Raw genomic sequence first — 26,039 nt, forward strand, 5'->3', positions numbered from 1 at the left:
ATCTGTTTTTTTCTTCATGTTCCTCATATACCAACCCCCTTCACCTCTATGCAAAGAAGCTATTTTCTGTATATGAGGAGGAGTATCTAGAAGTCCTTCACTCAGTTGGAGTAGAGAAGTGCATCTTCCACCAGTTCAGGTCAACACAAACCATGTTCCCTGCATCTCTGCTGCTACTGGCAGCTGCATCGTGTGAGTCGCTCTCCATTTGAGGGGATAGAAATACACAAATAAATAATTAAGGAATATTTTTTCAAAAGCCTAACAAATTACTAATGCTGAGTTACTTTGGATCTTCATCAATTGTACAATTTTTCACAGGTGTGCACTGTAGTGTTGAGCTCACCCAGCAAGGGCCAATGGCCAGGTCCTGTAAGGTCTCTGAGTACTCTTTGACTAATGATAACTACACAACTGCTTGGATCCGACAGCCTGCAGGGAACACACCGGAATGGTTGACTCATATTTGGGGTGGTGTAACGATTAGATTCAAAGATTCACTGAAAAACAAGTTCAGCATTTCCAAAGACCCTGCTAGCAACATAGTAACTTTAACAGGTCAAAGTCTGCAGACTGAAGACACAGCTGTGTATTACTGTGCACGGCTCCACAGTGATACAAACCAAGGCCAGACCTGTACTAAAACCCTTAGCCCCTTATGAACATAACATGTATGTTAGCTCACAGACATACTTATTCTAATATCACAGTATTAGGGCAGAATATCATTGATATTCAATCATTATAGCATTCTCCTCTTTTATATTTGCTTGTTTCCATTGTTTATTTCTGACTGCAGGATGACTAAACATCCCTAAACAGGCCACTAGCCACTAGAGGGCGAGCTAGGTTAATTGGATGGTTGTTATGGCATGAAGTACAGCATATTTGCATGCTTGTTAGCACAACATGTGGTGTTTATTGGGTAGTTAGCATCACTATGAATCCAGTATGTCCAGAATTCACATTCTAATGGAGAACTTTGTCAAAATACCCTATACTACCCTATACTAAGACAATTTAAGTAATTGTGATAAACATTTAATCACATTATGAAGGAAGTTAAATACTTAACAATCATCTAGACATACAACAGAGTGCCTCTTGAGCAGTGAAGTAATCCATGGACTGTATAAACTCTATTTGATCTTCCTACTCAGTGAGGAGGAGTCAATGCAAAACTCTGAGCTCTTCCATCACTACTTATCTCACTGCAGAGTGGATGAAAGGCACACTGACTAGACTGAGGAACAGAGACACATCATACTAAGAGTTCATCATGACATTTACTACTGTGTATCTACTGATGATAGTAGGCCTGACAGGTGGAAACTTTAAGATTGTTAGAAGAAAACCTTCAGATTGTTATTATTTGAGGTTTTCAGTCCAGCTATTAACTCTGTTACTTTCTTTCAACAGGTGTTCAGAGTCAGACATTGACTGAGTCTGGACCAGTGGTTAAAAAGCCTGAAGAACCACACAAACTGACCTGTACAGCCTCTGGTTTAGATATAAATGGCTACTGGATGGCTTGGATCAGACAGGCTCCTGGGAAAGGACTGGAGTGGATTGCAGCTATTACTGGCAGTGATGGTGGCAGCACTTACTACTCCCCGTCTGTTCAGGGTCGGTTCACCATCTCCAGAGACAACAGCAAACAGCAGGTGTATCTCCAGATGAACAGCCTGAAGACTGAAGACTCTGCTGTTTATTATTGTGCTAGAGACACAGTGACACAGGAGGCTGCAGTGCCATACAAAAACTAATCAAACATTTCTCTCAAATCAAATCAAATCTTATTGGTCACATACATTTGATTAGCAGATGTTATTGCGGGTGTAGCGAAATGCTTGTGCTTCTAGCTCCGACAGTGCAGTAATATCTAACAAGTAAAATCTAACAAATTACACAACATATACCCAACACACACAAATCTAAGTAGAAATGAATTAAGACTATATACATATGGAAGAGCTATGTCAGAGCGGAACAGACTTAGATACAGTAGAAGAATATAGAAAAACAGTATATACATATGAGAAGAATAATGCAAGATATGTAAATGTGGGCAGCGTGATGTTGTTCCCCTAGAATTTGCACAAAGTTGCACACAAGGACCAGTTCAAATAGGCCAGGTCAAGAGGGGATGTTAATATTTTGATAATAATAATAATAATTCAGTGTGTTTTTTTTATTTAATTACAGCTGCATAGCTAATGTTATTTTTGGTGTACAAACACTTTTTCATATTTATATTGTACATTTATTGTAAAAGTTTAGTATATTTTGGTTTGGTCCATCGCGGGTTATCTGTATTTCCGTACCCCCTTATGGTTCTCTCTTGCCTGACCTTCAGCTAGCGAAGTATGTTGTCCTTGGCTCTGCAATTTTTCAATATAAAACCGTGGTAATGTTACACAATGTGCTGTTGTGCAACCATAATGTTTTGTTACAATGTGGACAATATAAAGATTTATGTTAACAAGTTTTACAGAGCTCGCTAACTAGGGTACCTATTGTAGCTTGTGGGTACTTGGGCCAGTGTTTGAGTGAGTTTCCATGTGCTCGCGCAGGTGCCTGAGAGCTGTGTCTGCGCCAAGGGCTAATATATTTTGCGTTGTCTCTTCATGCGCAGGACAAATAAAAATCCAACAAGCAGACCTCCAGTTGTGGCAGTGTCCTCATTACATTACACAACGCAGAACGAACCACGCTACATAAGCATTATTAAGTGAATGAGATACCGTAGAATAGTATTGAAAACAGAATATACACATGAGATGAGTAATGCCAGATGTAAACATTAAGTGACTAAGATACCGTAGAATGGCATAGAATACAGTATATACATATGAGATGAGTAATGCCAGATATGTAAACATTATTAAAGTGACGAGTGTTCCATTCTTAAAGTGGCCAGTGATTCCTAGTCTATGCCTATAGGCAGCAGCCTCTAATGTGCTAGTGATGGCTGTTTAACAGTCTGATGGCCTTGAGATATAACTGTTTTTCAGTCTCTCGGTCCCAGCTTTGATGCACCTGTACTGACCTCGCCTTCTGGATGATAACGGGGTGAACAGGCAGTGACCCGGGTGGTTGATGTCCTTCATGATCTTTTTGTCCTTCCTGTGACATCAGGTGCCCCCGGTGATGCATTGTGCAGACTGCACTACCCTCTGGAGAACGGTTGTGGGCGGAGCGGTTGCTGTACCAGGCGGTGATACAGTCCGACAGGATTCTCTCGATTGTGCATCTGTAAAGGTTTGTGAGTGTTTTAGCTGACATGCCAAATTTCTTCAGTCTCCTGAGGTTGAAGAAGCTCTGTTGCACCTGTCTGTGTGGGTGGACCACTTCAGTTTGTCCATGATGTGTACGCCGAGGAACTTAAAACATTCCACCTTTTCCACTACTGTCCCATCGATGTGGATGGGGGGGATGCTCCCACTGCTGTTTCCTGAAGTCCACGATCATCTCCTTTGTTTTGTTGACGTTGAGTGAGAGGTTGTTTTCCTGACACCACACTCCGAGGGCCCTCGCCTCCTCCCTGTAGGACGACTCGTCGTTGTTGGTAATCAAGCCTATCACTGTAGTGTCGTCTGCAAACTTGATGATTGAGTTGGAGGCGTTCATGGCCATGCAGTCATGGTTGAACAGGGAGTACAGGAGAGGGCTGAGAACGCACCCTTGTGGCGCCCCAGTGTTGAGGATCAGTGGGGTGGAGATGTTGTTTCCTACCCTCACAACCTGGGACCGTATCAAGTGTCCACCACATAAATATATGGTGCATGCATCTGTTTATATACTGTACATGTGCACCTCACTCAGGTTTTAACTCAGGCTGCATGCCTTAACTTATGTATGGAATACTATGTGATAAGTGCATGTGTAACAGTATATAAAGTATGCTAATGTGCTGGTGTGAAGGCATTTGGGCAGTGTTGTAAAGTATTTCAGTAAAAATACTTTAAAGTACTCCTTAAGTATTTTTGGGGCGGTATCTGTACATTACTTTACTATTTATGTTTTGGACAACTTTTATTTTTACTTTACTACATTCCGAAAGTAAATAATGTACTTTTTATTCCATATATTTTCCCTGACATTTAAAAGTACTTGTTACATTTTGACAGGAAAATTGTCCAATTCACACACTTATCAAGAGAACATCCCTGGTCATCCCGACTGCATTTGATCTGGCAGCCTCATTAAACACAAATGCTTTGTTTGTAACTTATGTCTGAGTGTTGGAGTGTGCCCCTGGCTATCCGCCAATAAAAATAAAATAAAAAGTACATTTGGGCCGTCTGGTTTAATATAAGGAATTTGAAATTATTTATATTTTTACTTTTGATGCTTAGGTATTTTAAAAACCAAATACTTTTAGACTTTTTCTCAAGTAGTATTTCACTGGGTGACTTTTACTTCAGTCATTTTCTATCTTTACATTTACTCAAGTATGACAATTTAGTACTTTTTTCACCACTGGATGTGGCTGGGGGTTATAGCATTTATTTCACATGACCCATCAATTTACACAAGTGTGTCTGGGTAAGAGTCATCTAATATTTATGAAATATCTTTATCTGAACACTTTTTTTTTTTTTATCTGAACACTTTCTGTTTACCTGGAATGTTTACCCTTTGCTGTCAAGGCAAAGGGTGCCTACTTTGAAGAATCTCAAATATAAAATACATTTTGATCTGTTTAACACTTTTTTGGTTGCTACCTGATTCGGTATGTGTTACTTCATAGTTTTGATATCTTCACAATTATTCTAGAATGTAGAAAATAGTAAAGATAAAGAAAAACCCTTGAATGAGCTGTATCCAAACTTTTGACTGGTACTGCATTTGACTGATACGTGGTTTTCTCACCTAGCTATATTAAGATGAACGCACTTACTGTAAGTCACTCTGGATAAGAGCATCTGCTAAATGACTAAAATGCCAAATGTAAAAGTTTTACATGCAGATCTCATATTCATGTCTTGAAGATATTTTTTTAATTTGTACAGTTCTTTATAAAAAAAAATGTATTTATGTACTACTTATTTTGCTAAGAGTGAGACAGATATATAGAATTTTGCAAAAAAAATGATTATTTGTGTCTCTGAAATGAAACCATCAAGTGATTTTAAACAAATACATGTCTGTCATTGAACAACCCCATGCCATGATTAAATAGTGAAAAACACACTATTCTCGTTCAAAAGTTCTTTAACCTTTCTTGCCCAGGGGTTCCACTAGCGGAACACCGACAACATTCCGCTGAAAAGGCAGCGTGCGAAATTCAAAAATATTTTTTTGAAATATGTAACTTTCACACATTAACAAGTCCAATACAGCAAATGAAAGATAAACATTTTGTTAATCTACCCATGGTGTCCGATTTCAAAAATGATTTACAGCGAAAGCACAACATATGATTATGTTAGGTCAGAGCCAAGTCACAAACACACAAAGCCATTTTTTCAGCCAACGATAGGAGTCACAAAAAGCAGAAATATAGATAAAATTAATCACTAACCTTTGATGATCTTCATCAGATGACACTCATAGGACATCATGTTACACAATACATGTATGTTTTGTTCGATAATGTGCATATTTATATTAACCTGTTTGGGCTGAAGGGGCAGTATTGAGTAGCCAGATAAAAGGTGCCCATTTCAAACGGCCTCGTACTCAATTCTTGCTCGTACAATATGCATATTATTATTACTATTGGATAGAAAACACTCTCTAGTTTCTAAAGCCGTTTGAATTATATCTGTGAGTGAAACAGAACTCATTCTGCAGCAAACTTCCTGACAGGAAGTGGAAAGTCTGAAATTGAGGCTCTGTTCCAGGGGCTGCCTATTCAAGTCCATGTTATTTATTAGTTTAGATGCACTTCATACGTCTTCCACTAGATGTCGACAAGGAGTGAGAGAAGAAATGGACTGTGTAACTTGATCTGGACTCGAATTACAGCTCCTGGAATGACGTGTCCTCCATTTCCTGTTTTCAGGCAGGCGCGAAGAGGGACATGGATTTGCCTTTTGAAAAGCTGTCGTTATAGGCGACTAATATCTCCGGCTTTGATTTTATTTGATACATGTGACAATATCATCGTAAAGTATGTTTTTTCAATATAGTTTCATCAGATTATTGAAAATTTTTCGGGAGTTTTGCCGTGTTCCGTTCTCTTCCGTTTGTTGACATGGAGAGCGTCGTGCCACTTGGCTAGTGCGCTTGCTAAATCGAGAGGGAAAATGGACGTTCTAAATCCAAACAACGATTGCTCTTGACAAAGGACACCTTGTCCAACATTCTGATGAAAGATCAGCAAAAGTAAGAAACATTTTATGATGCTATTTCATATATCTGTCGTACATGTGAACTAGTCGCCGACGCCCAACGTTTGGATACTCTAGCTGTACCGAAGCTGCATATCGTAATGAAGTTATTTTTAGAATTCTAACACTGCGATTTCATTAAGAACTAATGGATCTATCATTTCCTATACAACATGTATTTTTTAGTTATGTTTATGAATAGCTATTTGGTCAGAATATGTGTGTCAGAAAAAGTGTCCGAAAAATATCCGGGCGTTGTGGGAAAAGTAGCTAAGTTAGCAGAATGTATAACCATTGATTTCAGCTCTAAATATGCACATTTTCGAACAAAACATAAGTGTATGTATAACCTGATGTTATAGGACTGTCATCTGATGGAGAAAATCAAGGTTAGTCAAAAATTATATATCTTTTACTGGTTTGTTACGATCGCTAACCTTTTGCTACTGGGAAATGGCATGTGTTTCTGGCTATTGTGGTAAGCTAATATAACGCTATATTGTGTTTTCGCTGTAAAACACTTGATAAATCGGAAATACTGTCTGGAATCACAAGATGCCTGTCTTTCATTTGCTGTACACTATGTATTTTTCAGGATTGTTTTATGATGAGTATTTAGTTATTTGGCGTTGGTGTCTGTAATTATTCTGTCTGCTTTCGGTGCAATTTCTGATTGTAGCTGCAATGTAAACTATGATTTATACCTGAAATATGCACATTTTTTGAACAAAACATAGATTTATTGAATAACATGTTATAAGACTGTCATCTGATGAAGTTGTTTGTTGGTTAGTTTGGTTGGTTCTTGGTTAGTTAGGTTGGCTTTGTGCATGCTACCTGTGCTGTGAAAAATGTCTGTCCTTTTTTGTATTTGGTGGTGAGCTAACATAAATATACGTGGTGTTTTCGCTGTAAAACATTTTAAAAATCGGACATGTTGGCTGGATTCACAAGATGTGTACCTTTCATATGCTGTATTGGACTTGTTAATGTGTGAAAGTTAAATATTAAAAAAATATATATTTTGAATTTCGCGCCCTGCACTTGAAGTGGCTGTTGTCATATTGTGGGTGGCCTCGGGCTTGCAGCCAGAAGAAGTTAAAAAAACTCAGTTTACATTGGCGCGTTACGTGCAGTAATGTTTTGATTCCAAAACATCCGGTGATTTTGCAGAAATACTCATAATAAACATTGATAAAAGATGCAAGTGTTATTCACAGAATTAAAGATATACTTATCCTCTATGCAACCGCTGTGTCAGATTTCAAAAAAACTTTACGGAAAAAGAATAATCTGAGAACGGCGCTCAGAACCCAAAATAGCCAAAGAAATAGCCGCCATTTTGGCGTCAACAGAAGCTACAAAAAGCACTATAAATAATCACTTACCTTTGAATATCTTCATCAGAAGACACTACCAGGAATCCCAGTTTGACAATAAATGACTGATTTGTTCCAGTCTCTCGAGATTTGGGGGAAGGAATAGGTTGATGCTCAATAAAATATATTGAGAAAATATGATTTAACAATATCCTTAAAACTTCTTGTCAATAGAGGGGCGCTATTTTCACTTTGGAAAAAATCGTGCCCAAATTTAACTGCCTCGTACTCTATTCTAGATCATACAATATGCATATTATTATTACTATTGGATAGAAAACACTCTCAAGTTTCTAAAACTGTTTGAATTATATCTGTGAGTAAAACAGAACTCATTTTGCAGCAAACTTCCATACAGGAAGTGAAAAGTCTGAAAACGAGGCTCTGTTCCAGGGCCTGCCTATTCAACTGGCTTATATTTATCGATATGCATGCACTTCATACGCCTTCCACTAGATGTCAACAGGCAGTGGAAGGTGGAATGGGGTGTCTAGCTTGATCTGAGGTCGAACAAGAGCTTTTGGAGTGGCAGGTCAGGAATTTCCTTTCTCTACCTAGGCGCGCGAAGCACATCCATATTGTCTTCTGTTAAGCGTTCGGTATACACGGCTAATATCTCCGGCTCTGATTTTATTTGATACATGTGATAATAACATCGTAAAGTATGTTTTTTCAACCGAGTTTTATCAGATTATTCAACGTTTATTGGGACTTTTGGAGTTTTCCGTTCTTTGGGTCGAGAGAAACTGGGAACGTCATCAACATTGGCTAGCATTGTGGCGCGAATTCGACAGGAGAAAAGGACATTCTAAAACCAAACAACGATTTATTCTGGAAATAGGACTCCTTGTACAAGATTCTGATGGAAGCTCAGCAAAAGTAAGAACAATTTATGATGTTATTTCGTATTTCTGTGGAAAATGTTATTTCTATTCTCCGCCGTTTTGGCGGGCGCTGTCTCGCAATAACGCAAGCTGTTTGTTACGGTAAAGTTATTTTAAAAAATCTAACACGGCGGTTGCATTAACAGTCATACTGAGCTATACTATGTAACATATAACTAATTGTTTTTTCCCACAGATGTGTACTGTGGTGGTCTGGAGAGTCTCTGAGCATCACCTGTAAGGTCTCTGGGTATTCTGTTAGTGATAGCAGCACAAGCTTTGCCACAGGTTGGGTTCGAAAGCCTGCAGGGAAATCAATGGAGTGGATTTCCCATATATGGGATGATGGAGATATCTACATAAATTATGCACTGAATAGCATGTTCAGCATTTCAAGAGATGCCTCCAGCAACTCTGTGTCTTTTAAAGGGCAGAGCCTGCAACCTGAAGACACAGCTGTGTATTACTGTGTTCGCTACCCTCCACAGTGATACAAACCAGCACCAGACCTGAACAAATTCCCAGATACCCATGTGAGAATGATGCAAGCACAACATAATATACAGCTCCACAACAAGATATCAACATATTTAAGACTAACGCTCAGTCTCCCAAAAAATTAAATTATAATTTAATAAGTTAACCTTACAAAAAGCGTTAAAAACATGCAGAACTTTTGTCCCCGTGTTGCTGATCTTGAACACATCGACCTAAAGCCATTATATATAGTCAACGCATCATATTAAAGCCATTATAGTCAACACGTCTCATAAGTAGAATCTGAACTACAGAGAGAAGAACAAAGGACAGAGAGGAGAGAGAATAAAGGAATAGAGCAGATCTCTCCCTGTCAGGATATTTAATCCTCTAGACGGCCGGTCTATGGAAAGTCTCCATCCCCTTCATCCCTTTATAATCAGACACAGCCCTGGCCTTCTCATTATAGGCAGTGTGGATTGATTTGGTAGCAAGCACTGCATATAACCTGACTATCACTGAAAAATGAGGACTGTCTGGAGTTTAGTACTCATGGTGGTCTTTGTAAAAAGTAAATTACAATATTCTGTGTTCACTAGAATGAATGTTCCATCATTTTCAGTAATTTTTCAGAAAGTTATGTATATAGACATGTTTAAAGACATCACTGTTCATGTGTATGAATGTATGCATTCTAAAGTTCTGGGTATTTCATTTCCACAGGTGTTCAGGGTCAGACACTAACTGAGTCTGGACCAGTGGTTAAAAAGCCCGGAGATTCCCACACACTGACCTGTACATATAACGGGTTTGGTGGAAACATTGATGCAGCTTGGATCAGACAGGCTCCTGGGAAAGGACTGGTGTGGGTGTCCTATATTTACAGTGGTAGTAGTTACATCCACTATTCCCAGTCTGTTCAGGGTCGGTTCACCATCTCCAGAGACAATAGCAAAGAGCAGGTGTATCTCCAGTTGAATAATGTGAAGACTGAAGACTCTGCTGTTTATTATTGTGCACGGCAGCCACAGTGACACAGGAGGCTGCAGTGCTGTACAAAAACTGATTAACATTGATCTTAGTATGAAAGTTTCTAAAAGACTCGATGCAACACCATTTGCATCAACTACACACACTGGTCGACACATGAAATACTCTCATAGACAGATCAGATTTTCAATTCAATCTAAAATGATAAACCATGAAAACATATAAAAACACGTACCTGCCATTTTTGGATCAAAAATATGAAGAAAAAGTCATAAAAGTAATCATGTGAATCAAAATATAATATCTGATGGCAAACTATAGTACAACCCCCCACCCATCCCCCCAGCCAGCACTTAGACTGTAATGGGTTAATAGGCTTCTTGATATGCCACACATGTCATATGTAAGGTGGTAGCCTAGTGGTTAGAGTGTTGGACTAATAACCGCAAGGTTGCAAGATTGAATCCCAGAGCTGACAAGGTAAAAATCTGTTGTTTTGAACTAGGCTGTCATTGAAAATGAGAATTTGTTCTTAACTGACTTGCATAGAAAAAGGTAAAAAAATATAGAGAAATGCTCTCTAAAGTTTGTGCACAAAACTTGAGAGAATAAGCTTTTTTGTACTTATGGAACATTTATTTTATGGGATCTTTTATTTCAGCTCATGAAACATGGGACCAACACTTTACATGTTGCATTTATATATTTGTTCAGTGTAGATCCTTGAGTGACACCAATAATTGGCATATTCAATTATTATATACGAATAATAATTATATATCCAGTACCAGTCAAACGTTTGGACACACCTACTATTTCAAGGGTTTGGCTTTATTTTTGTAAAACTTTCTACATCAAAACTATGAAATAAAACATATGGAATCATGTAGTAACCAAAAAAGTGTTAAACATATCAAAATATGATTTATTATTGAGATTCTTCAAAGTAACCACCCTCTTGGCATTCTCTCAGCCAGCTTCATGAGGTAGTCAGCTGGAAACAATTTCAATTAACAGGTGTGCCTTGTTAAAAGTTAATTGTGGAATTTATTTTCTTCTTAATGCTTTTGAGCCAATCAGTTGTGTTGTGACATGGTAGGGGTGGTATACAGAAAATAGCCCTATTTGGAAGAAGACCAAGTCCAAATTATGGCAAGAACAGCTCAAATACGAAAAGATAAATGACAATCCATCATTACTTTAAGACATGAAGGTCAGTCAACACGAAAATGTCAAGAACTTTTAAAGATTCTTAAAGTGCAGTCACAAAAATTAGCAAGCGCTATGATGAAACTGGCACTCATGAGGACCGCCACAGGAGAGGAAGACCCAGTTACCTCTGCTGCAGAAGATAAGTTAATTAGAGTTAACTGCACCTCAGATTGCAGCCCAAATAAATGATTCACAGAGTTCAAGTAAGGGACACAACTCAACATCAGCTGTTCAGAAAAGACTGCGTAATTCAGGCCTGCGTGGTCAAATTGCTGCAAAGAAACCAATACTAGAGGACTCCAATAATAAGAAGAGACTTGCTTGGGCCAAGAAACACGAGCAATGGAAATTAGACTGGTGGAAATATGTCCTTTGGTCTGATGAGTCCAAATTTGAGATTTTTTTGTTCCAACAGCTGTGTCTTTTTGAGACGCAGAGTTGGTGAACGGATGATCTCCCCATGTGTGGTTCCCACCATGAAGCATGTAGGAGGAGGTTTAAATGGTGTGGGGGTGCTTTGCTGGTGACACAGTCTGTGATATATTTAGAATTCTAGGCACACTTAACCAGCATGGCTACAGTACCACATCATTCTGCAGCAATACACGATCCCAACTGATTTGCGCTTAGTGTGACTGTCATTTGTTTTTCAACAGGACAATGACCCAACACACCTCCAGACTATGTAAGGTCAATTTGACCAAGAAGGAAAGTGATGGAGTGCTGCATCAGAATACCTGGTCTCCACAATCACCAGACCTCAACCCAATTGAGATGGTTTGGGATTATTTGGACTGCAGATTTAAGGAAAAGCAGCCAACAAGTGCTCAGCATTTGTGGGAACACCTTCAAGACTGTTGGAAAAGCTTTCCAGGTGATGCTGGTTGAGAGATTGCCAACACTTTTTTGGTTACTAGATTATTTTTTGTGTTATTTCATAGTTTTGATGTCTTCACTATTATTATACACTGTAGAAAATAGTACAAAATAAAGACAAACCCTTGAATGAGTAAGTGTGTCCAAACTTTTGACTGGTACCTTATATAATTTCAAAATTATCTGAGAAGAACAACATTGGCAGGGCAATTCAAGCATAGCCAATATGCAGTGATAATGTGTGATAATGTTTTGGGCCAATACCCTACTGCAGCCTTTCTTAAAGTATCAGTCATGACCTAAAGTGTTATTGGTGGGTCGTGAAGTGTCATAGTAAAAGTAGAATTATTTCATTAATTACTGGAATTGATTTGGCCAAGTGCAACTGTGCTCTCTGTTCAGTGCCCTCTCAGCTTATCAGCGTTGTCTGCATTAACAGTATTAGTTCATGCGAGACCTGCATTAACTAATACTGAACAATGAGGAGTCTATAGTTTAATACTTATGTTGGTGTTCATTCACGGTATGTGTGTGAGTCTGTTGTGTCCACTAGAATCATTCTCAAACAGGCTTTTTCAAATAGTTTTAATTGTAACAGTTTTAACTCAATAACAACAGATTTATGCCCTACAGATTAATAAAATGGGATGTGTTCAAACTTCAAAGTAATTTTTTTATGTGATAGTGTTAAACATTGTCTTCATACGAAGAGGAGGAGTAGTGATTCGACCAAAATGCAGCGTGGTTATGTGACATAATGATTTATTAAACAAGACGAAGACGAAACGAAATACACTTGATAAACTACAAAACAAATAAACGATGTAGACAGACCTGGACACGAACTTACATATAACGTGAAGAACGCATGAACAGGAAACAGACTACATACAAAACGAACGAACGAACGATACCGAAACAGTCCCGTGTGGCGTAACATACAGACACTGACACAGGAGACAACCACCCACAAACAAACAATGTGACACCACCTACCTTAATATGATTCTCAATCAGAGGAGATGAAAACCACCTGCCTCTAATTGAGAACCATATCAGGTACCCATTAAACCAACATAGAAACACAAAACATAGACTGCCCACCCAAACTCACGTCCTGACCAACTAACACATACAAAACTAACAGAAAACAGGTCAGGAACGTGACACATTGTCATTTTGAATTTTCACAGGTTTTCAGTGCCAAACACTGACTGAGTCTGAACCAGTTGCTCAAATGTCTGGAGAATCCCACAAACTGACCTGTACATATTCTGGAATCTCAACGAGCTCTGACTAACTGGATCAGAAAGGCTTCTGGTAAATGGTTGGAATGGATAGCTTGTATTTCTGGTCCAAGTGGTAGTACTATCTACTACTCTCAGTCAGTTCAGGGTCGGTTCACCATCTCCAGAGACAACAGCAAGCAGCAGCTGTATCTCCAGATGAACAGTCTGAACACTGAAGACTCTGCTGTTTATTATTGTGCCAGAGACACAGTGACACAGGAGGCTGCAGCACCGTACAAAAACTGACCAAGCCGATATTTTACTGTGAAAAAGTGCGACAATTCTGAGCTCCAGTGTCTGTCAATATCAATCCCATGACCACACCAACACTATAGGATTGAGTAGACACATCCTACTGTAAATTATAACCCAAATATAAAAATATATATATAACTTGAAAAGCATAACATATTCCTGACAACCTGTCAACATAACAGTATGAAAATCCTCTTGAAACCTTAACAGAAAACTTTACAGCCTTTCAAAGTCAGTTGACAATGGAAAATAACTCCAAATGGTTTAATCATTTATGCAATCATTCAGTCAAATAAATGATCAATATCTAGCAGCTAAACCATTTTTTTTGGTAATATCTTTCAATTTGGGGAACGTATTTGCATGAAACCAAATGTCAAATTTCAGCAAACAGAATTAAGTTTTAATGTCACGTGCACAAGTACAGTGAAATGCCTTTTGTGCAAGCTCCAAACCCAACAATGCAGTGATCAATATCAATGTAGCACAAAAAAGAACATAAGGTAGAACAAAAACACACAAATAAAAAGAAGAAAGTAAGAAGCTATATACAGCGTCACTTCCAATCCCATTTACAATGTGCATTGATACTGGAGTAATGGATGTATAGAGATAAGGGAACAAGGCATCATGATATATGATAAACAGAGTAGCGCCAGCGTAAGTGATGATTGTATGTGAGTGTGTGTGCATGTGTGTAGAGTCAGTATAAATGTGTGTGAATGTTATGTGTGTTGGAGTGTTAGTGTGTGTGAGTGTGTAGAGTCCTATGAGTGTGCATAGAGACAGTGCAAAAATAAAAATGTAATACAAGGGTCAACTCAGAGGGCTCATGTAGCCATTCTGTCAGCTATTTAGCAGTCTTATTGCTTGGGATAGAAGCTGTTCAAGGCTGTTGGTGTCAGACTTGATGCACCGGAAGCAGAGAGAACAGTCTATGGCTTAGCTGGTTGGAGTCTTTAACAATTTTCCAGGCCTTCCTTCCACACCGCCTGATATAGAGGTCCTGGATGACAGCGATGTCTGGCCCCAGTAAAATACTGGGCTGTCCGCACCATCCTCTGTAGAGCCATGCGATTGAGGGTGATGCTGTTGCCATACCAAGCAGTGATGCAGCCAATCAAAATGCTCTCAATGGTGAAGCTCTAGAACGTTTTTGAGGATTTGAGGGCCCATGCCAAACCTTTTCAACTTCTTGAGGGGGAGAAGGCGCTGTTGCACCTTCTTCACGACTGTGCTCATGTGAGTGGACCATTTTAAGTCCTTAGTGATTTGGACACAGAGGACCTTGAATTAGTATAATTAAGCAATAAGGCCAGAGGGGGTGTGGTATATGTCCTGGATACAGCCCTTCCTGTGGTATACTGCCAATATACCACAAACACCTGAGATGCCTTATTGCTATTATAAACTAGTTACCAATGTAATTAGAACAGTAAAAATACATGTTTTGTCATACCCATGGTATATGGTTTGATGTAGCACGGCTTTCAGCCAATCAGCATTCAGGGTTCGAACCAACCAGTTTATAATATTAAATATAGAACCATGAAAGTCATTAATGTCAAAGAGTAATGGAACAAGTATAGATGGAACAAGTTTATTGTATTAATGCGAATAGATTCTGTCATCCTGTGCTGTTCTGAGAAACAATGCTGCCAATATCAAACTTAAAGAACATCTCTCCCTCTCAGTCTCTATTTCATCCTCTAGGGGTCAGTCTATGAAAAGTATCCCTACCTCCATCTCTTTATAATCAGACACTCAGCTCTGGCCTTCTCATTATAGGAAGCTTGGACTGACATTAGCAACACATCCTCCACTAACTATCACTTATTAATGGAACTGATGACTGTCTGGAGTTTAGTTGTCATGGTGATGTCTATACACTGTAAGTAAAGCCCTATACAGTACATCATTGTGACTGAAGAATGTCTGAGTATTTGTATTTGTATTCATTAAGGATCCCCATTAGTTCCTGCCAAGGCAGCAGCTACTCTTCCTGGGGTCCAAACACATTAAGGCACTTGCATTACACATACAACTAAAGATAAACAGTACATAATATAACATTATTACACCACTACATATCTACAATACAAATAGTATAATACCCCGATACAACAATATTACAGTGTACGTGTGTGTAGAGTGTGTGTGCTAGCATGTGTGTGTGTGTATGCCTGTGTCTGTACCTGTGTGTGTATCTCTTCACAGTCCCTGCTGTTCCATAAGATGTGTTTTATCTGTTTTTTAAATCTGATTCTACTGCTTGCATCAGTTGCCTGATGTGGAATAGAGTTCCATGTATGGCTCTATGTATCACTCTGCACCTCCCATAGTCTGTTCTTGACTTGGGGATTGTGAAGAGACCTCTGATGGCATGTCTTGTGGGGTATACATGGGTGTCCGAGCTGTGTGCTTGTAGTTTAAACAGACACCTCGGTGCATTCAGCATGTCAACACTTCTTACAAAAACAAGTAGTGGTGAAGTCAATCTCTCCTCCACTTTGAGCCATGAGAGATTGACATGCATATCATTAATGTTAGCTCTCCGTGTACATTTAAGGGCCAGCCATGCACCCTGTTCTGAGCCCATTGTAATTTTCCTAAGTCCCTCTAGGTTCCTCATTCTTCAACTCAAAATTAGTGTAAATGCCATATCTTCAACTGAATGTTCTTGTTTTGCAGGTGTTGTTGTGATATCAGACTGGATCAGTCACATTCTCATGTGAAAAGACGAGGAGATACTGTTAAATCTCTGAGTTTACAATGGCAAGGTTCTTCATGCACTGCATAAGGCAGAAACCAGGCAAAACTCTGAAGTGGATTGGGAGCGTTGACTCTGGTTAAACAGATGTTCCAGACTACTCATACTAAGGATAGTTCACCCTGAATGAGGACTTCTCCACAAGCACACAGCTCTCTTAGAGGCCAAGAGTCTGGGATCAGAGGACTCTGCTGTTTATTGTGTTTGACAGACACACTGACTGAAGCTGATGGAGCAGCTGTATAAAAACCCCTAACAACATGGATAGGTGGTGTATTACTTTCTTTGTGTCACACTAGAATAATACTGAGGATCATTACTGTAAATAATACAACAATATCACAAAGCACTACACAATAAAAGACTCCAGCATCTAACATTCAAACTACACAATCAAACTATCGCTTGCCCAGTCTTGTCACACAAACAAGTAATTGTCAAAGTATCCAGAACATGTTCCCCATCTCTGAGTTCTCTATTTAATCTCTTTGTGATCTTCCCACCCAGTGAGGAGGAGTCAATGCAAAACTCTGGCCTCTTCCATCACTACTTATCTCACTGCAGAGTGGAAGAGAGGGGCTGAAGCTTTGAATACTAGACTGAGTGATAGACACTGACAATAGTCAAACATGTTTAACAAAGATTACATAATAGGGCTACTGCTAATGGTTATAGGACTGTCAGGTAAACACTTTGTTTTTACTTTCAACAGATGGTTGTGTGTACTTAAAAGCTCTTCTTCAAGTTTGAAATACTCTCTTTTTATCAACAGATGTTCATGGTCAGAGGCTGATTCAGTCTGGACCAGTAGTTAAAAAGCCTGAAGAACCACACAAACTGACCTGCACAGCCTCTGATTTAGACATGAATAACTACTGGATGTCTTGGATCAGACAGGCTCCTGGGAAAGGACTGGAGTGGGTTGCAACTATTACCCATGACAGCAGAAGCACTTACTACCCCCAGTCTGTTCAGGGTCAGTTCACCATCTCCAGAGACAATAGCATGAAACAGGTGTCTCTCCAGATGAACAGTCTGAACACTGAAGACTCTGCTGTTTATTATTGTGCCAGAGATACAGGAGGCTGCAGGGCTGTACATAAACTGATCAAGCACTTCTCTCACTAAAGTAGTCTTAATGGTATGTAAGACAAACAATAAACTGAGGATCCAGCATAAGTGTATTCACAGCATACCATTCCTCATCAAGCTCAATGAAGCTTAAACCACTCTGGCCATGTTAGTCAGTAAATATAATCTTGATGACAGTTTATTTACATTCACTTGTATATCAGTCTAATCCAATCAGGAGTTTGAATTACTGGTAGGAATTAATGTCCTCATTGAGCATAATGAAATGTAAACAGGGAATTTTGATAGCAGATTTTTACTGTTATATGAAAAGAGTAATAGGCCATGTACTATATATACTGTATCTTTGGTGGACACCGATAGTTAGATTATCTCCATCTGTGCATCAATGATAACGAGTATAATAACATACTGTACACCACGAGCAGAACAGAACCATTCATAATGCTGCACAATGCATTCCATAAGAAATAATTGTATTATTACGATAAAAAGTATGTTCTACACAACATGTCACATTGGTACTAGTAATTTACTAACTGTACTTCTGCATTAATCCTAAATCTCAGACTTTGATGCAAATCAATTCCCCTCTTTGTACAGTATATGTAGAAGGGTCTGTCTCTCCTTCACCTAGTTGGAGTAAATAAGTATTGTTCCCATCAGTTCAGCTTCCACACAAACCATGTTCCCTGCATCTCTGATTCTGCTGCTTGCACCTGCCTCCTGTTAATTTAAATAAATATTACTATAACACAATCAAGCTTCATCAACTGATCATGTACCTGATGTTAGACCATTTTCAAATATCTCAATCCCCCCACAGGTGTGCACAGTATTGTTGACCCAGAACTCAGCAGCCAAGCTCAATGGTTGTAAAGCCCAGAGAGTCTTGGAGCATCACCTGTAAGGTATCTGGGTATTCTATCTGTGATGAGAGCTATACCACAGACTGGATTAGGCATCCTGTAGGTAAAGCTATATAATGGTTCAGATGGAGACTCCAAGGGTTCCTTGAAAAGCAGGTTCAGCATCTCCAAAGATGGTTCCAACAACATAGTGACTGTAGAAGGGCAGAGAATTCAAACTGAAGACACAGCTATGTATTACTGTGTCAGATATAATGACACACAGTGGTGTGAAGCAAGCATGACCTGTACAAAAACAACAAAGATGTCTGTCACATGAAACCATCGTTCCCTAAGGATTACCCAGTTCACATTGTCACAGTCAAAATAGACACTTCCTGGGAATGAGATAAACTGTCTGAAAAGCTTTCTACATAATTAGAATCATGTATCTGCAATCATATTTTAACCATGAATAACAGACATGTGCATGTAAGTATAAAATTGTTTCATGTTTATAAGCAGGTTATAAGTAGATTTTTTAATTAAGCGATACAAAGTTTGTTCTTTGTTAAATTAGTGATAAAGATTGTGAACATCCAAACCATTCATAATGATGCTGACTAAAGAACAACTATTAAAGGTTAAACCATTCATAATGATGCTGACTAAATAACTATTAAAGGTTAAACCATTCATAATGATGCTGACTAAATAACAACTATTAAAGGTTAAACCATTCATACTGATGCTGACTAAATAACAACTATTAAAGGTTAAACCATTCATAATGAATCTGACTAAATAATAACTATTAAAGGTTAAACCATTCATAATGATGCTGACTAAATAACAACTATTAAAGGTTAAACCATTCATACTGATGCTGACTAAATAACAACTATTAAAGGTTAAACCATTCATAATGATACTGACTAAATAACAACTATTAAAGGTTAAACCATTCATAATGATGCTGACTAAATAACAACTATTAAAGGTAAAACCATTCATAATGACGTTGACTAAATAACAACTATTAAAGGTTAAACCATTCATAATGATGCTGACTAAATAACAACTATTAAAGATTAAACCATTCATAATGACGTTGACTAAATAACAACTATTAAAGGTTAAACCATTCATAATGATGCTGACTAAATAACAACTATTAAATGTTAAACCATTCATACTGATGCTGACTAAATAACAACTATTAAAGGTTAAACCATTCATAATGATACTGACTAAATAACAACTATTAAAGGTTAAACCATTCATAATGATGCTGACTAAATAACAACTATTAAAGGTTAAACCATTCATTATGATGCTGACTAAATAACAACTATTAAAGGTTAAACCATTCATAATGATGCTGACTAAATAACAACTATTAAAGGTTAAACCATTCATAATGATGCTGACTAAATAACAACTATTAAAGGTTAAACCATTCATAATGATGCTGACTAAATAACAACTATTAAAGGTTAAACCATTCATAATGATGCTGACTAAATAACAACTATTAAAGGTTAAACCATTCATAATGATGTTGACTAAATAACAACTATTAAAGGTTAAACCATTCATAATGATGTTGACTAAATAACAACTATTAAAGGTTAAACCATTCATACTGATGCTGACCACATAACAACTATTAAAGGTTAAACCATTCATAATGATGTTGACTAAATAACAACTATTAAAGGTTAAACCATTCATACTGATGCTGACCACATAACAACTATTAAAGGTTAAACCATTCATAATGATGCTGACTAAATAACAACTATTAAAGATTAAACCATTCATAATGACGCTGACTAAATAACAACTATTAAAGGTTAAACCATTCATAATGATGCTGACTAAATAACAACTATTAAAGGTTAAACCATTCATAATGATGCTGACTAAATAACAACTATTAAAGGTTAAACCATTCATACTGATGCTGACTAAATAACAACTATTAAAGGTTAAACCATTCATAATGATGCTGACTAAATAACAACTATTAAAGGTTAAACCATTCATAATGATACTGACTAAATAACAACTATTAAAGGTTAAACCATTCATAATGATGCTGACTAAATAACAACTATTAAATGTTAAACCATTCATACTGATGCTGACTAAATAACAACTATTAAAGGTTAAACCATTCATAATGATGCTGACTAAATAACAACTATTAAATGTTAAACCATTCATAATGATGCTGACTAAATAACAACTATTAAAGGTTAAACCATTCATAATGATACTGACTAAATAACAACTATTAAAGGTTAAACCATTCATAATGATACTGACTAAATAACAACTATTAAATGTTAAACCATTCATAATGATGCTGACTAAATAACAACTATTAAAGGTTAAACCATTCATAATGATGCTGACTAAATAACAACTATTAAAGGTTAAACCATTCATAATGATGCTGACTAAATAACAACTATTAAAGGTTAAACCATTCATAATGATACTGACTAAATAACAACTATTAAAGGTTAAACCATTCATAATGATGCTGACTAAATAACAACTATTAAAGGTTAAACCATTCATAATGATGCTGACTAAATAACAACTATTAAAGGTTAAACCATTCATAATGATGCTGACTAAATAACAACTATTAAAGGTTAAACCATTCATAATGATGCTGACTAAATAACAACTATTAAAGGTTAAACCATTCATAATGATGCTGACTAAATAACAACTATTAAAGGTTAAACCATTCATACTGATGTTGACTAAATAACAACTATTAAAGGTTAAACCATTCATACTGATGCTGACTAAATAACAACTATTAAAGGTTAAACCATTCATAATGATGCTGACTAAATAACAACTATTAAAGGTTAAACCATTCATAATGATGCTGACTAAATAACAACTATTAAAGGTTAAACCATTCATAATGATGCTGACTAAATAACAACTATTAAAGGTTAAACCATTCATAATGATGCTGACTAAATAACAACTATTAAAGGTTAAACCATTCATAATGATGTTGACTAAATAACAACTATTAAAGGTTAAACCATTCATAATGACGCTGACTAAATAACAACTATTAAAGGTTAAACCATTCATAATGATGCTGACCACATAACAACTATTAAAGGTTAAACCATTCATAATGATGCTGACTAAATAACAACTATTAAAGGTTAAACCATTCATAATGATGCTGACCACATAACAACTATTAAAGGTTAAACCATTCATAATGATGCTGACTAAATAACAACTATTAAAGGTTAAACCATTCATAATGATGCTGACTAAATAATAACTATTAAAGGTTAAACCATTCATAATGATGCTGACTAAATAACAACTATTAAAGGTTAAACCATTCATAATGATGCTGACTAAATAACAACTATTAAAGGTTAAACCATTCATAATGATGCTGACTAAATAACAACTATTAAAGGTTAAACCATTCATAATGATGCTGACTAAATAACAACTATTAAAGGTTAAACCATTCATAATGATACTGACTAAATAACAACTATTAAAGGTTAAACCATTCATAATGATGCTGACTAAATAACAACTATTAAATGTTAAACCATTCATAATGATACTGACTAAATAACAACTATTAAAGGTTAAACCATTCATAATGATGCTGACTAAATAACAACTATTAAAGGTTAAACCATTCATAATGATGCTGACTAATTAACAACTATTAAAGGTTAAACCATTCATAATGATACTGACTAAATAACAACTATTAAAGGTTAAACCATTCATAATGATGCTGACTAAATAACAACTATTAAATGTTAAACCATTCATAATGATGCTGACTAAATAACAACTATTAAAGGTTAAACCATTCATAATGATACTGACTAAATAACAACTATTAAAGGTTAAACCATTCATACTGATACTGACTAAATAACAACTATTAAAGGTTAAACCATTCATAATGATGCTGACTAAATAACAACTATTAAAGGTTAAACCATTCATAATGATGCTGACTAAATAACAACTATTAAAGGTTAAACCATTCATAATGATGCTGACTAAATAACAACTATTAAAGGTTAAACCATTCATAATGATACTGACTAAATAACAACTATTAAAGGTTAAACCATTCATAATGACGCTGACTAAATAACAACTATTAAAGGTTAAACCATTCATAATGATGCTGACTAAATAACAACTATTAAATGTTAAACCATTCATAATGATGCTGACTAAATAACAACTATTAAAGGTTAAACCATTCATAATGATACTGACTAAATAACAACTATTAAAGGTTAAACCATTCATAATGATGCTGACTAAATAACAACTATTAAATGTTAAACCATTCATAATGATGCTGACTAAATAACAACTATTAAAGGTTAAACCATTCATAATGAATCTGACTAAATAACAACTATTAAAGGTTAAACCATTCATAATGATGCTGACTAAATAACAACTATTAAATGTTAAACCATTCATACTGATGCTGACTAAATAACAACTATTAAAGGTTAAACCATTCATAATGATACTGACTAAATAACAACTATTAAAGGTTAAACCATTCATAATGATGCTGACTAAATAACAACTATTAAAGGTTAAACCATTCATAATGATACTGACTAAATAACAACTATTAAAGGTTAAACCATTCATAATGATGCTGACTAAATAACAACTATTAAATGTTAAACCATTCATAATGATGCTGACTAAATAACAACTATTAAAGGTTAAACCATTCATAATGATACTGACTAAATAACAACTATTAAAGGTTAAACCATTCATAATGATACTGACTAAATAACAACTATTAAAGGTTAAACCATTCATACTGATACTGACTAAATAACAACTATTAAAGGTTAAACCATTCATAATGATGCTGACTAAATAACAACTATTAAAGGTTAAACCATTCATAATGATGCTGACTAAATAACAACTATTAAATGTTAAACCATTCATAATGATGCTGACTAAATAACAACTATTAAAGGTTAAACCATTCATAATGATACTGACTAAATAACAACTATTAAAGGTTAAACCATTCATAATGATACTGACTAAATAACAACTATTAAAGGTTAAACCATTCATACTGATACTGACTAAATAACAACTATTAAAGGTTAAACCATTCATAATGATACTGACTAAATAACAACTATTAAATGTTAAACCATTCATAATGATGCTGACTAAATAACAACTATTAAAGGTTAAACCATTCATAATGATGCTGACTAAATAACAACTATTAAAGGTTAAACCATTCATAATGATGCTGACTAAATAACAACTATTAAATGTTAAACCATTCATACTGATGCTGACTAAATAACAACTATTAAATGTTAAACCATTCATACTGATACTGACTAAATAACAACTATTAAAGGTTAAACCATTCATAATGATGCTGACTAAATAACAACTATTAAATGTTAAACCATTCATAATGATGCTGACTAAATAACAACTATTAAAGGTTAAACCATTCATAATGATACTGACTAAATAACAACTATTAAATGTTAAACCATTCATAATGATGCTGACTAAATAACAACTATTAAATGTTAAACCATTCATACTGATACTGACTAAATAACAACTATTAAAGGTTAAACCATTCATAATGATACTGACTAAATAACAACTATTAAAGGTTAAACCATTCATAATGATACTGACTAAATAACAACTATTAAATGTTAAACCATTCATACTGATACTGACTAAATAACAACTATTAAAGGTTAAACCATTCATAATGATGCTGACTAAATAACAACTATTAAATGTTAAACCATTCATAATGATGCTGACTAAATAACAACTATTAAAGGTTAAACCATTCATAATGATACTGACTAAATAACAACTATTAAAGGTTAAACCATTCATAATGATGCTGACTAAATAACAACTATTAAAGGTTAAACCATTCATAATGATACTGACTAAATAACAACTATTAAAGGTTAAACCATTCATAATGATGCTGACTAAATAACAACTATTAAATGTTAAACCATTCATAATGATGCTGACTAAATAACAACTATTAAATGTTAAACCATTCATAATGATACTGACTAAATAACAACTATTAAAGGTTAAACCATTCATAATGATGCTGACTAAATAACAACTATTAAATGTTAAACCATTCATAATGATGCTGACTAAATAACAACTATTAAAGGTTAAACCATTCATAATGATACTGACTAAATAACAACTATTAAATGTTAAACCATTCATAATGATGCTGACTAAATAACAACTATTAAAGGTTAAACCATTCATAATGATACTGACTAAATAACAACTATTAAATGTTAAACCATTCATAATGATGCTGACCACATAACAACTATTAAAGGTTAAACCATTCATAATGATGCTGACTAAATAACAACTATTAAATGTTAAACCATTCATAATGATGCTGACTAAATAACAACTATTAAAGGTTAAACCATTCATAATGATGCTGACTAAATAACAACTATTAAAGGTTAAACCATTCATAATGATGCTGACCACATAACAACTATTAAAGGTTAAACCATTCATAATGATGCTGACTAAATAACAACTATTAAATGTTAAACCATTCATAATGATGCTGACTAAATAACAACTATTAAAGGTTAAACCATTCATAATGATACTGACTAAATAACAACTATTAAAGGTTAAACCATTCATACTGATGCTGACTAAATAACAGCTTTTTTTTTTTTTAACCTTTATTTAACTAGGCAAGTCAGTTAAGAACAAATTATTATTTTCAATGACGGCCTAGGAACAGTGGGTTAACTGCCTTGTTCAGGGGCAGAACGGCAGATTTTTACCTTGTCAGCTTGGAGAATCGATCTTGCAACCTTTCGGTTACTAGTCCAACGCTCTAACCACTAGGCTACCTGCCGCCCCATGTTAAAGGTTAAACCATTCATGATGATGATGACTAAAAAACAACTTGTCACGCTCGCTATCTTCAAATTCCCTGTCATAAATGAGCCAAGGCGCAGCGTGCATGTAGTTCCACATCCTTTAATTGAAGTGAAACCTTCAAAAAAAACAAGTAAACAGAAACCGAACGTGAAAACGAAAACGCACAGTTCTGTAAGGCTGAAACACTAAACAGAAAACAATTACCCACAAAACACAGGTGGGAAAAAAGCTGCCTAAGTATGATTCCCAATCAGAGACAACGATAGACAGCTGCCTCTGTTTGGGAACCATAAATCGGTCAAAACAAAGAAACAGAAAACATAGAATGCCCACCCAAATTACACCCTGACCTAACCAAATAGAGAAATAAAAAGGCTGTCTAAGGTCAGGGCGTGACTCAACTATTAAAGGTTAAACCATTCATAATGATGCTGACTAATTAACAACTATTAAAGGTTAAACCATTCATAATGATGCTGACTAAATAACAACTATTAAAGGTTAAACCATTCATAATGATACTGAATAAATAACAACTATTAAAGGTTAAACCATTCATAATGACGCTGACTAAATAACAACTATTAAAGGTTAAACCATTCATAATGA

General features: G+C 35.8%; 1 protein-coding gene across 1 annotated transcript in view; it reads left to right on the forward strand.

Annotated features, from left to right (window-relative positions):
* The window catches only part of LOC120033925 (immunoglobulin gamma-1 heavy chain-like), a 37,867-nt gene that overhangs the window by 4,691 nt on the left and 7,137 nt on the right, over positions 1–26,039 (forward strand). Inside the window, exons 3-4 of the mRNA XM_038980327.1 lie at positions 9,910–10,108; positions 11,711–11,717. Coding sequence (XP_038836255.1) covers positions 9,910–10,108; positions 11,711–11,717 — 206 coding nt within the window. The remainder of the gene's footprint in view (positions 1–9,909; positions 10,109–11,710; positions 11,718–26,039) is intronic.

This window comes from Salvelinus namaycush, chromosome 41 (assembly GCF_016432855.1).
Source record: "Salvelinus namaycush isolate Seneca chromosome 41, SaNama_1.0, whole genome shotgun sequence".
NCBI classification, from domain to species: domain Eukaryota; kingdom Metazoa; phylum Chordata; class Actinopteri; order Salmoniformes; family Salmonidae; genus Salvelinus; species Salvelinus namaycush.